Source organism: Xyrauchen texanus, chromosome 24, assembly GCF_025860055.1.
Source record: "Xyrauchen texanus isolate HMW12.3.18 chromosome 24, RBS_HiC_50CHRs, whole genome shotgun sequence".
In the NCBI taxonomy this organism is placed as follows: Eukaryota; Metazoa; Chordata; class Actinopteri; order Cypriniformes; family Catostomidae; genus Xyrauchen; species Xyrauchen texanus.
The window spans coordinates 36,458,520-36,472,542 of NC_068299.1; the positions used below are offsets into that span (position 1 = coordinate 36,458,520).

At 38.7% G+C, this 14,023-nt stretch overlaps 1 protein-coding gene across 1 annotated transcript in view; it reads right to left on the reverse strand.

Moving 5' to 3' along the window:
* LOC127617762 (CUB and sushi domain-containing protein 1-like) overlaps positions 1 to 14,023 on the reverse strand; it is a 496,749-nt gene that overhangs the window by 276,273 nt on the left and 206,453 nt on the right. Inside the window, exons 8-9 of the mRNA XM_052089839.1 lie at positions 1,857 to 1,938; positions 399 to 523 (exon numbers count right to left, since the gene is read on the reverse strand). Of these exons, the coding sequence (XP_051945799.1) occupies positions 399 to 523; positions 1,857 to 1,938 (207 nt within the window). The remainder of the gene's footprint in view (positions 1 to 398; positions 524 to 1,856; positions 1,939 to 14,023) is intronic.

Here is a 14,023-nt window from a genome sequence, read left to right on the forward strand (position 1 = left end):
AAAAAATATATAACACTGCAAATAGCATAGCAGTACAAAGCACACACAAATAATGGGTAATATTTAATAAGATATGTATTTCTCTCGCTTTATCTGCTGTTTTAGATTCGTTTTGGTTAATTTGGCCAAAGGATGGACTCTTAGAAGCTGGATCAGGCTTCACAGTGTGAGTGTGCCTATGAGGTCTTAAAATGTTACCTATGTAGACAGCTGACTAGGTTTTGGGAACATTTGTATTTTGTAATTTTTTTTCAAAATGTTTTGTTAAATCCTTGGGGTACGAAATATATGGCATTACTCCCCACTGCCATGTGGCACACATCTCACGTAACTGGATCTGACAACATCCCTACAGTAAGTGTCTGCATGGGGGGAACAAGACCTATATTCACACTTACTGCGACAGATAGGCCTGTGGTCACTCCAGGCTGCCAGCGTCTCAGTCACTCGCTGACATGTGATGCTCTTTGATCCCTGCAGTACGTAGCTGTCATCACAGGAAAACTGGATGCTGGCACCGACCCTGCGGAAGTTAGCGAAACAAATAACCGTCAATGATCGGCCAGCTACATGAGTCACGCCATCAGATGCTTGTGTGTGGCATCATGTTAGGTTGGAAAAGTGATTGTTTGTGCCCCACCAGAAATAATAATAAGCGTCATTTTTTTACTTAGCACACAGTAATGAAAGTCTAAAGTGGCCCTCTTTGACCCACTGCCACTAAAAATCAAGCATTTTATACCATTTACTTATTTTGTACATGTGTTGTTCTGTGAAACTGTCGCAAGATTCACATTTGCTTCTACTGGGTAGCATTACGGGTAGGGGTAGGATAAGGTTTAAGGGTAGGTTTAGGGTTGGGGTCAACAGTGTAATTACTGATGTAATTAAATGCAGGCATATGCGTTAGGTTGGGAACGGTGGGACATGTCTCTAACTCTTTTTGCCTTAGCCAATTTTGTCCTTTTCCCATTTAGAAATAGCTTTCATCAGGTAAGTGTCTAATGCAGAAGAAACATCTCCAGTTCTCGAGCAGGGGATTGCATTTAGTTTGTATGTGTTTTAATAAGTGGCAATCCGGCGCTGGAATGTTATATTTGTTAATGTTGTGAGGAGTCTTAGTTGCTGCTGTTATAATAAGTAACGTTGAGTAACCTACAACATTTTCTTCATGTGGTAACATCCTAATAAACAGGTTTTATTTATGTAAAAAATACGATTTAATATGACAAAATCAACCTGACTACGTTAGGTAAAAAAAATATATATATATATATATATATATATATATATATTTTGATGTAAGGTAACAATCACAGGTTACAACTTGTTTATATATATATATATATATATATATATATATATATATATATATATATATATATTATTATTATTATTTTTTTATTTGAAATGATTTGCAGTGCTTTAAGGGATAGTAGGAGATTGCTCATAAATTATATTAACATTATTATTTGTAATTTTTTTTTCTAAATACTTTTTTTTTATTATTATTTATCTTGGAGCCAGTTGGTTTGGCTCACGACTTAGAACTCATTATTGAAAAATATTTTTAAATGCCTATGGTGAAAATGAAAGGAAACATTTCTTCTGAAAAAGTGGGTGGTCAATGTTGCACTATATCCCATTAAATGCAGAACATGTAATGGATCTTGGTACTTCTTTTAAGGGACATTAAAAACCCACTTAGTGGCAGTGACCAAAGGTCTATCGGTGTCAGCCTATCTGTGTGGGAGTTCAGACAGACGTGTCAAACAGCAGGTCCAAGTCTGATTAAAACGTGTTGTGCCGTTAAACAGGACAAGCGCAGCAGATAAGGGAAGAAAGAGAAGACATACTGGAAGCTCGAGCCAATTCTTTTGCCATTTTCAGGAATCCCAGGATCTGGACAAATATCCGCTGCCATCCCTCCTTGGCTTACTGCATGAAAGACAGAGAGAAAACACAAGACAAAGAGAAACATGAGGAAATAAATGATACCCATTAGGTGTGTGTGGCATGGCGGAGGGTGGGGTCGGGTCGTGATTCTACACACCCGGTCCCTTATCAGGCTAATCAAGCCTCCAAGAGGGTTAAAGACCGACTGCGGAGGATGGTGCGGGAGAGAGAGATCGTTTACGGACATGTCCGTCATGTGTGTGTGTATGTGTGTGTGTGTATGTCTTTTGTTTAAGTTTCTCATAAAACTTTTATTTATATTGAAAAGCCGGTTCTCGCCTCCTCCTTTCCATTGAACTGCTTTACACTGGTGCCGAAACCTGGGATGGAGGAAGGATACGCCGTAGTAGAGTTCTCGCCACTACCGTCCACCCCCCACTGGAGCAGCCGTTGACCAGAAAACAAAACATGACCAAAAACATGATGTAGTGCCTAATTTATGTTGATGATTAATTTATATTTATTTAGTACACTTGTACACCTACTTATTCATGTGATTGTCACATCAACCAATCGTTTGGCAGCAGTGCAGTGCATAAAATCATTCAGATGTGGGTCAGGAGCTTCAGCTAATAGTCAGATCAACAATCAGAATGGGGAAAAAAATGGGATCTCTCCATAAATGGATTATGCCATGATTGTCGGTGCCAGATGGGCTGGTTTGAGGATTTCTGTAACTGTTGTTCTCCTGTGATTTTTTTATGCACAACAGTCTCTAGAGTGTATAGAGAATGGTGCCAAAAATACAAAACATCCAACGAGCGGCAGTTCTATGGGTAAAAACAGCTTGTTAATGACAGAGGTCAAAGTAGAATGGCCAGACTGGTACGGACTGACAGGAAGGTGACAGTAACCCAAATAACCACGTTTCAATAGTGCTTTGCAGAAAAGCATTTTTGAACATACAACTCATCGAACATTGAGGCGGATGGACTACAGCAGCAGAAGATCCCTCCAGGTGCCAATACTCTCAGCTTTGATTAGTAACTCAGGCTGTAGTGCGCACAGGCTCACCAAAACTGGACGGTAAACCATTGGAAAAGCCTGTTATGACAAACAATATGTAATAGATCATGTACGGTCAGCCATTCATTATGACACAATAAACCCCCCAGGGTGATCAGGACCCAGATGCAAAAAGTTATTGTAAACTGACAATGATCAATATATTTTTAAAGCACTTATTAATGTTGCTTGATGTTAATTCATGAATACTGTATATTATTTTATACTACTGATTGTGTTAGCTTAGGCTGGTTTAAGACACCTTTTTTTCCCCAGAGGAAAGTATACTTTTTTTTCCAATTAATGGCACTAGGTTTTATATATTGTTTTCTAATGTAGTGACAATCATATATTGTTTTAAGTTTGGCTTAAGTGTCCTAATACTTTTTGGTGCCACTGAGCATATAAACACTATAAAACCTACCTGACAATATACAAACAAATAAACTGCAGACCGGTCAGAGACAGCATGTTCCAATTCAATACACCCCAGACTGTACAATATTCATCACTGTGCCAGTATAGATTACATTTACAGGTGAAATTTCTATTCCTGCAGAGCTGACAGGGGATTTAGGGATGGTGAGCTAAAGGCGATTTCCCATATAAAGCAGAGAAAGGTCAAATCATGTCCCATGTTCCTCTCTCCCTTCTCTCGTGTTTCTCCAAAGCCAGACTGAGTTTGTGTTCTCACAGTTTCACTTTCTGACATCGCTCCGAGTTCATTAACAGGCCAAAATCACATCAGGAGAGTTCACGAATGACCCCACTTCTGGTGTAGCAATGACCTTTATATGGGCATCACTTTTATTGATTAGTGTCCAATATAACCTTTAAACATCTAGATTTATCAAAATGTAATAACTTTCTCAATCTTTAAAATGACTTTTAGCGTATGGATAATTAAAATGCATCCCATCCCTTTTGAAAGTTAGTTTTTTTTTCCCTTTATTGAAAATTGTTTGTGGACCCCAAAGCTAAATTTGGGGTCGTGAAAGTAAATGTAATGATAACCGTCTCATGTTCGGTGCTTTGCAAGTGCTAAATAGTGAAATAGTGAAATAGTGAAATAGTGAGGCCTGGTTTCATTTGAGCGTCACGTGAGCCATGTAGTGATTTGAAAACATTATAAGTATTTTCCAATGGAATTAATTCATGGGATTTTGTTTGCTGTTTGTGTGACGACTGCAACGCAGCAGTGTCTGTTGTGTTTTTTGCATTGCGGTGGCAAAATTAGCAAAAAGCAACAACCTGCTGCACAGATTTTAACAATACATGACTGTACAGTAAACTTGTCATAATTAATTACTAATAGTAGTATCTGGATAACAAAAACACATTTGTTTTTACATCTTCTGTGAATGTGGTCAAAATCCATCCCTGACCACCTCCAAATGTAGTTTCAGTGATCCAATCAAGGTCCGATCAGAAGGCGTCTTAGGTGCATATACACCTGTCATTTAATGTGGTCAAGTACTGGCCGAAAACACATGATAATATAAGGTGCAATGGGGACAAAAAGTAATTAAAAGAATTTTGATTCAAGTCGTTCAATTGGCTCATATTGTAATGATACATGCAAAATTGTTGCCAAAACAGTCAAGAAAAAAAAAGTAGGTTTGGCTCTCCACAGGACCAGCAGGACCACGGAGAAATCCCACGAGGGAATGAGGTTCGGCCTAGGAGGATTCAACCTTCTCACGCCTCTAAGGATCCTGATTATCAGGTTGTGCTTCCCGAGGGACCTACCATCCACCACGTCGTGGTGCGAGGCCATAGCGGCTGCATACATCTTCAAGGTTGAGGGGAAAAGCCGCCCCTCCAACCTCTTTTGCAGGAAGGAAAGCACTGACCCAAATGCGCATTTCTGGGGGTCTTCACCTCAGGATGAACACCAATTTGTGAACAAATGCCACTACAACTCATACAGGCACCTCGTAGAGAAGTAATAGTCAAAAAGAATAAAAAAAAATAAAAAAATAAATAAAAAAATGTGGGATGGAAATTAAACCGGAGATATACATTTTGTTCTGCTAATCCTTATTAGTCTGCAAACAACATACCTAAAAAAGTAACTAGAGGACTAAGTAATAAAATTATTTTGCCCTTGACCAATCTGTTCCATATATATATATTTTTCTTTTTTTTTGAAATTCTTGCGTTTTTTGTTAGTCTATTATTATGGTATAAACTATAAACTAACAAAATGATACATGATTGGTCACTATGCAAGTTTGTCAGATGGTCTCCTCCTGTTTAAATGGTGGTTCCTGGCCAGAACAAGCTGCAAACTAGACCAGATTGTATGCAGTTAGTTAAAAGTTTGGCTACACAAGACTAGCTTGATAGGTGACACATAATTAATTAACAAGTAGAACCTCCACATCAACACAAACCACTTTAAATAAAGTCATCGGCCCTGACCAACACTAAAACACTGGGATCATGAGCAAGGTCAATGGCTTTACCAGTGTGTGTGTGTGTGTGTGTGTGTGTGTGTGTGTGTGTGTGTGTGTGTGTGTGTGTGTGTGTGTGTTTGCTACTAGAGGAGTGAGGTCTTTTGATCACCTGACATGTCCCTCTGTTTGATGTGCTCTTCAAATGCAATCTCCCCTGATTGTTGATATCAGTCTCTAGAGTTATTTGGTCTGATCAAAGGGGGTGTCCATTTTTCTGATCTTTTTTTACTTGATTATTTATTTTCCTCTCCTTTACTGCCCTGTGATCACCTCAATATGTGCCAAAGACTTTCGTATAATGCACATGTAAACGTTTAATACATAAATTCCAAGTACACATCCTTCCCAATTAAAGATCTAAGAGTTCTTCTTTAAAGTGACTTAAGTGATCTTGGCTGTTTCGTTAACTTCCACTAGACATGACAAGGCTAAGCCACTGAATAAAGAGCACAAGTGTAAGATCCAAAAAGAAAAATCACATTCATTTTTTGTTTTATAGAGAAATTGTTTTTTAGCAATAACATACAACTTTCAAGACAGATGATCAAAGAGCTACAAAGTTATTATGTGATGATATACTGTATGCTTCCCTTGAAGTCCCTTAAAAAAATAAAATATATAAATAAATAAAAATGTGTTTAATAGCCAGAATCTCATCAAAGTACTACACTACCCACAATCCTAAAGACAGATCCACCAATCAGATAAGTTGTTGTTACCTTGGAAACAGAAATCGCCCACTCCCAAATTAATCTACTTGTATATTTGAACATTTTTAAATATGTTTTTTAAATATATTGAACTTTATATTTACGATCCATGTATTTTTGTCAAAACATGTATAATGTGCCAAATGTGTTTTATACCACAGTCTTATTAGACCTTTGTGTTATATTTTTATATATATTTGTATAAGTGTTGTTTTGCTTTTAATCAAATCCTGTAATGTTGTGATTTATTTCAGAGCAGACTGGTCTGGTTTATTATAGAATCAATTCCACGGCACATATATTTGCAAAAATATAAAGTATTGCAAAATAAAATAAAGTTTTGCAAAACAAAAAAAGTATTGAGCAAACAATTAAAAAAAAAAATTTAAACAAAAATTAAGTATCACAAATGTAAAATAAAGTATCGAGAGAAAAAAATAAAGTTTTGCAAACAAAAATAAAGAATTGCAAAATATAAATAAAATATAGCAAAAACCAAGATGTAATTAATTGCAAAAATCAATGACTGTTGTAAAATAATCTAAAGATCTTTTATCTTTAGATTATACAACAACAAAAACAGGCAAGGCATCAACACAATGCAGATTGACAATGAAAAAATAAATAAATAAAAATAAGGCATTGTTCTCAAATAAATAATGTGTTACAGGATCAAAAACATTTCAGCAGCATAACAAATAGCTTCTACAGTTTGTTTAGAATGTTTTAAAAGGTTTTTCCCATTTATTTTTGTGAATGTGGTATTTACCCATAATGATGATAAGGTTAATCAAAAGTGAAAGGTCCCTCGTCATTTTAGAATTATAAATAAGAATATCTTCAATTGTAAATTGTTCAAGTTCACTAATTTTATTATTTAACCAGCTATGAACATCTTGCCAGAACTTCCTACTAACTGAGCAAAGGAAGAATAAATGTTCTGGTCGTTCTGTGTTTTCATGACAAAAGTCGCAAGGGTCAACTTCAAAACCAAATCTACCCCTCAGCATGCAGGTGGATCTCAGGTATATAAAGTTGATTGTTTAAGGAAACTCATTTTAAAATATTCAATGGGGTATACCCGTCAAGTGAATTTTTAAGACAACGGTTTAATTTTGAAGAAAATGCCTGTACTTTTTGTCAAATTGACAGAGACGTTCTGATCATCTTTTTTTCTCGTTTTTCTTCAAATACTTTTTGGGAAAATATGTCTTATTGGTTGGAATCAAAGATTCACTCACTGCCCACTTTTGCTAGGAAACATGTTATGTTTGGAGTGCTGTTGGACGAGAAAAGAAATGAATTTCTTATTAATGTAATGTTGATACTGGGCACATTGTTCATTCACAAGTCCAAATGTATGAAGACGAAACCTTATTTTTCTGTATTTAAAAGAGAATTGATTTGTAATTTCTTTCCAGCGTTGGAATGTATGTAAAGTAAAAAGGCCCAGAAATTGGCTGGAATAATAAGAGACCTTGAGCTCTTAAAAGAGGACTAAAGAGACCCCTCTGTATTTGTATTTTTTATTTTATACATTTAATTTATTTATTTTATTTTAACTGATATGTGCCTTGCTTAATACTCATTTACCTGTACTTACCAATGCCACTGTAGATGTACATTCTGTTTTTTGTTCTGTTCTTGGTGTTCAATAAAAAAAAAAAAAAAATGTTTCCTTTTATTTAATTAGCATTAAATGTGCTTTAACAGCGTTTGCTTCAGATAAAGAAGTTAGAGATCAGTTAAAGCGGTGGATTTATTAGCCATACTCGCGAACATAGCCAGCATCTGCAGTTTATTCTCTCTCAATTGATTGATTCTTATGTTTAAGTTACTTATAATAGATTATAATTGTCTATACCATAGTATGTTGTCTTCTAAAAAAATGTAAACTCCAGATTTAAAAATATATAAATAGATGTTACATTATCACTGTTAAAGGAGACAATAAATAGATTACAAATAAAAAGTTAAACGATCAGTAACAAATAAGCATCCCAGGAAACGATCTACAAACAATAAAAGAACATCACTTATAATGTTAATTGTGCAAAAGCAAAACAAATTTAACAGATTGATTCTTAAGAGTAGGTGTTGATAACCTGGTTATATCCTGCTGCGTATACTCGAGGCAGAGAAACAGCAGGAGAAAGCTGGTTGTTGTTGTTGCTGCTGACCCTGAGTTGCCTGAATATGACCGAAGCTTTGAGTCAGAACACTAATAAGATTCGTCACGACATCTGGATATTCTCTCTGCTAAATGTGACATGGCAAATCATTACACAAGATGACCTAGATACACGTACATTTACTGTGAGCATTGTAAGAACTTAAGTAGCTTGTGAACAGGTTCGTTGAGCAATGGAGGAGTCAGGAGACGGCGAAGCAGGTTTGAAATCAGCACTTTAATTTCTTTCACGAACATTCGACGGTCACCGCCGTAGAAATGTAAACATAAACAAAACAATATCACACTCAGTCTGTGGAGCTTTCTGGATCCACTCTCTCTCTCTCTCCCTCCCTCTCGACACTTGGCGTCCCTTTAAATGTCTTTCTCCGTATCACTACAACAAGACACAGGTGTTAGAGATAATTACAAACCAGGTGACAAGCCTTACCGCTCTCTCTCAGACCGACACACGACCACGCCCCCCATGCCACATAGCTGTATAACGCAGGGTTAAGAATATAGGGGATGTGAACATTTTATATTTCAAAACTTTATTTTTAAAGACAGAACACATGCACGTTTGTTACGATCGTTTAACTTTTTATTTGTAATCTATTTATTGTCTCCTTTAACAGTGATAATGTAACATCTATTTATATATTTTTAAATCTGGAGTTTACATTTTTTTAGAAGACAACATACTATGGTATAGACAATTATAATCTATTATAAGTAACTTAAACATAAGAATCAATCAATTGAGAGAGAATAAACTGCAGATGCTGGCTATGTTAGCGAGTATGGCTAATAAATCCACCGCTTTAACTGATCTCTAACTTCTTTATCTGAAGCAAACGCTGTAAAAGCACATTTAATGCTAATTAAATAAAAGGAAACAATCAACTTTCTATACCTGAGATCCACCTGCATGCCTGTGCTCAGCCATGATGTTTGATCCGTGTCTCAAGCTAATGACGTAACTTCCAGAGAGGCATCACTGAGCCCGTTGTACACGCCCCAATCCCCTGACTCCACCCCCACGTCAAAACAGTGCCATAAAGTGAAACGCAGAGAAAAGTGAAGCGCAAAGGCAAAACGGTATCACGAGCTCACACGTGATGGAAATGCAGATTAAAAGGAGCATTGCAAAGAAAAAGATGTGTGGCAAAATCATTGCTGCCTAAAAATCTGTTGCAGAGATAAAAAAGGATAAAAGATCTTTAGATTATTTTACAACAGTCATTGATTTTTGCAATTAATTACATCTTGGTTTTTGCTATATTTTATTTATATTTTGCAATTCTTTATTTTTGTTTGCAAAACTTTATTTTTTTCTCTCGATACTTTATTTTACGTTTGTGATACTTCATTTTTGTTTTAAATTTTTTTTTAAATTGTTTGCTCAATACTTTTTTTGTTTTGGAAAACTTTATTTTATTTTGCAATACTTTATATTTTTGCAAATATATGTGGCATGGAATTTATCCCATAGTTTATAGTTTAGAAATTTAATTGAAGAATATATTAATATATTTTGTATTTCTTATTTTCATTTTCCTTTCTTTTTTATTTGAATAAAAAAAAAAAACATCTGGAACCAAGTTTTCTAGACAAAGTAAGCATTAAATATACTTTGCTGGACAACCTCCCCACCCCCTCTCCAAAATCCTGTCCTTCATGGACATGTCAGCAAATGACACTGCTCAAAACCCATCAGATTGTTTGAACAATCCCATCCCTAATATACTACTGAAGATACAGAGGCTAAGTTTGTCAACTTGTCACAAAGACAGAAATGATATTTCAGGACACAAATTTCAGTGACACCTGTCAGGTAGCAGGGGCATTTTTTGTCATAAAAAAAAAAAACATTAAAAAATAAAATCAAATAGCTTACAGCCACTGTAAGTGGACTAGGGGTCACTCTTGGGAGCCCCAAACACTTCTGATCTTTGAGAAAAGGCCAATAAAAATTGGCAAGTGGAATTTGCATGCACCTCCCCTGGACATATGGGTATAAAAGAAGCTGGCTTTTAACCAATCATTCTGATTTTTTCTTCGGAGTCGAGTGGTGTTGAATCAGCGAGTTCCACTGCCATTCCATTCACCTCGCAATTTGTATGCTGTTGGATATATGATGCATTACAGCGGTTTCTCCCCCTCGTGCATGACTAAGTGCAGAGTACGCCCCTGGGTGCTTCGACAGATAAGGGAGTATAAATATTCTGATAAAAGTGTATATTTTCCTCTAATAGAGTTGCACAGAAGGAGAGCGTTTTTTTTAAAGATGCCTTTCCGTCTGTGTATAGTTCCTGGTTGCGGTCATTACCTCTGCGCCTCTGACGGCCACGATCGCTGCCTCACGTGTCTGGGCTACAGCCACGCTGAGACAGCATTCGTGGATGGCTCACCTTCTCACTGCAAGATCATGACCTTGGCAACATTGCGGTCACGGCTTTCCTTCTTAAGGGGAAAGCCACTCACGCCGCTCCCCGCCCTTCTACCTACGGGTACAAAGCTGCGACGGTTAGTGCTGGGGGCGATTTGGGGATGCCAATGGGAGTGGTTTCACCAGGTAATCCCCCACGGATCGCTAATTCCCCAGTAAGCTCGTTTACACTGGTCGAGTTCTGGAATGAGACTGGTGGCGAGTTTGATGTCTCATTCGGGGCTCGAGAGCAGAATGAGCTCTCAATCGCAGCATTGGAGAACGGGCTGATGCAGTCGGACGCGGAGGACTCGACTGGGCTCCCACCTTCGGATGTGGTCACCTAGTCTGAGGCCAATGCGGAGCTGGTGGCAAGAACCCTAGGAACGCTTCGAAGCACCCCTGAGATGGGCGACCCAGGGATGAGGAGACCCGTTGTAAGCTTGGAGGTGGTGGACAGACCACTCCATCCCCCAGAGGGCCGAGAGGAGAATGTTTTGTTTCCTGTGAATTTGATTTTGCCGCACGTCCGAGGGGCTGCAGCACCCACATTTTCAAAGAAAGAGTGGTTTCCTCATTTCCTGGGTCACACAGCCAGTGTTTACAGCCAGAAACCATATGTTAACAGCAGGCACAGCGCTGCGGAAGCGGGGTCCCCGACTTGGGCGCCCAGCTGCGGCACAAACACACCCACACGTCGGTGGTTGAGACGAGTCACGAGGACGTTCACCCTCCTCCCCCGTCGCTGTCCGGTTCTATGATGGGCATTCGGAGCAAGGTAAGTGCTTTGACATTTTGCTCAGCACAGCCACAAGCTCAGAACGAGAGGCTCCTCGACGTGGCAACTCCTGCTCCGCCCCTCCACGAGGCCCCACCCACAGGTAAATCAGACACGATTGTCCCCTTCGTGCCCCTCACTCGGAATTTGGAGGTGTGGTTAGTGCTCTCACAAGCACCTGCTTTCACAGGCACCCGCGAGATATCCATGTCTGGCCCCTGGATGGGACATGGAAGACATAAGTGGCCTAACACCGGTGGTGATAGACACAATCAATCAGGACAGGGCTCCCTCTACGATGTGCCTGTATGCCTTGTAGTGGCATTTGTTCACAAATTGGTGTCCATCCCGAGGTGAAGACCCCCAGAAAAGCAAAGAGGTTGGACGGGCGGCTTTCCCCCTCCACCTTGAAGATGTATGCGGCCGCTATAGCCTCGCACCATGATGCGGTGGATGGTAGGTCCCTCGGGAAGCACAACATGATAATCAGGATCCTTAGAGGCGCGAGAAGGTTGAATCCTCCTAGGCCGAACCTCATTCCTTCGTGGTATCTCTCTGTGATCCTGATGGGCCTGTGGAGAGCCCTGTTTGAGCTAAAGGCTCTCTCATTGAAGACTGCCCTCCTGACTGTGACATTTACATCAAGAGGGTTGGGGACCTGCAGGCTTTCTCTGTCAGCGACACCTGACTGGAGTTAGGTCTTGTGTACTCTCACATGATCTTGAGACCCCAACCAGACTATGTGCCCAAGGTTTCCACGACCCCTTTTAGGGATCTAGTGGTGAGCCTGCAAGCGCTGCCCTAGGAGTAGGCAGACCGACCCTTGTCGTTGCTGTGTACGGTGCATGCTTTGCGCATCTACTAGCACTGCATGCAGAGCTTTAGACTCTCTGAGCAGTCCTTTGTCTGCTTTGAAAGACAGCGGAAAGGGCTGTCTCCAAACCGTGGATTGCCTACTGGGTCGTAGATGCATCACTTTGGCGTACCAACGGCACCTCTCTAGCAGATTGATCTGACAGATCTGTAGAGCAACAGGCTGGGCAACACCCAATACCTTTGCAAGATTTTATAATCTCCGGGTTGAGCCAGTTTCTTCCCGTGTGTTGTCAGGTACGAACAGGTAAGTATGCGAGGGTAGCATAATTTTCCACTCGCAAATTCCCATTGGCCTTTTCTCAAAGATCAGAGGTGTTTGAGGCGGCTAAGAGAAAACCCTAGTATCACAACATCAATCAACAATCAACACTCCATCAGGGAACGGAGGTTACAACAGTAACCAAGACGTGTGATACCCATTTTAGCTCCATGTGACATATTCTCAAGTGTATACAATGGGAAAACAATTAGTTGGGAATTGATTGGATCATGAAAAATGGGCATTGCATGCCAAAAATTAGACAGGAGGTTGGAGGGGTTTAAAAGAAAGAGGTATGATGTCAGTCGAAAAGGTATGTTGTAGAAGTGAATCAATATGTAAAATGTTGCTGACAGATTACAAAACCAAATATATATATATATATATATATATATATATATATATATATATATATATATATATATTAGGGGAATAATCTGCATTGATGATTAATGCATTATGAGACCAAAAAAGTGCATGAAAAGATTTCATGTTGACGTTTTTGTTACATGATACTGTATACTGTATACAGTATCTCATCCTATATGTTTTTTTTATATTGCATGTTATCTTTGAAAATACTAGCCATTTTCCTGCAGGTTTCTTTGATGCATACAGCAAAGAGCTGTATGGCTTGTTTTAAACAAAATGGAGCCCTCAGCTGCCATATAAGTGACTTCATCTACTGTAAGTCAATTGGGCCATTTGTCAGGAAAACCTCCGGTGACCTCTCTCATGTTTGTATGTAATGACTAGCTGAGTATCTATAAACAAGCTACTGTCATCAGTGTGTACATTTTACAGAAGCCCAGCTGAAGTGGTGTACTTCACAGAGTCAGCTGCTATTGTAATGTTAATTGCCACAGAACACGCTTGATGAAGCGCAGAATGGGCAAAATCATCCATACAGTATAATGTGCTGTTGCTTCCTCCATCCTATTAAGAAAATCATCAAGGGCATCTGTATTAAATGCATATTGACAACAAGCAAGAACCTTAGTTAGTGAAGATGGCTTTGTAGACAAGATCACAGAATAACAAGTCCTGGAGAGCCTCGACTGTTTATGTAACTAGTCTTGAGTAACAAAACAAATATATAGAAATACATACATACTATACAATATACAATAATATATGTTAATATGTCTGTACATAGTACTTCTGGGAGTTTATGGGAGCATATAAGCTCTGCAAAACAACAACTGATTTGTCAAATACACATACATACTGTATACATTGTATTTTTGGATGAATTCTGTTTTACCAGAGCTATTTTCCTCTTTAGTTCAGTTTTCCCTCTACTGCATGGCACCTCATTGAAGCAGCTTATCATGTCTGTTTTGCTTACTTTACCTGGCTCATTCTCAATCTTTATGTTT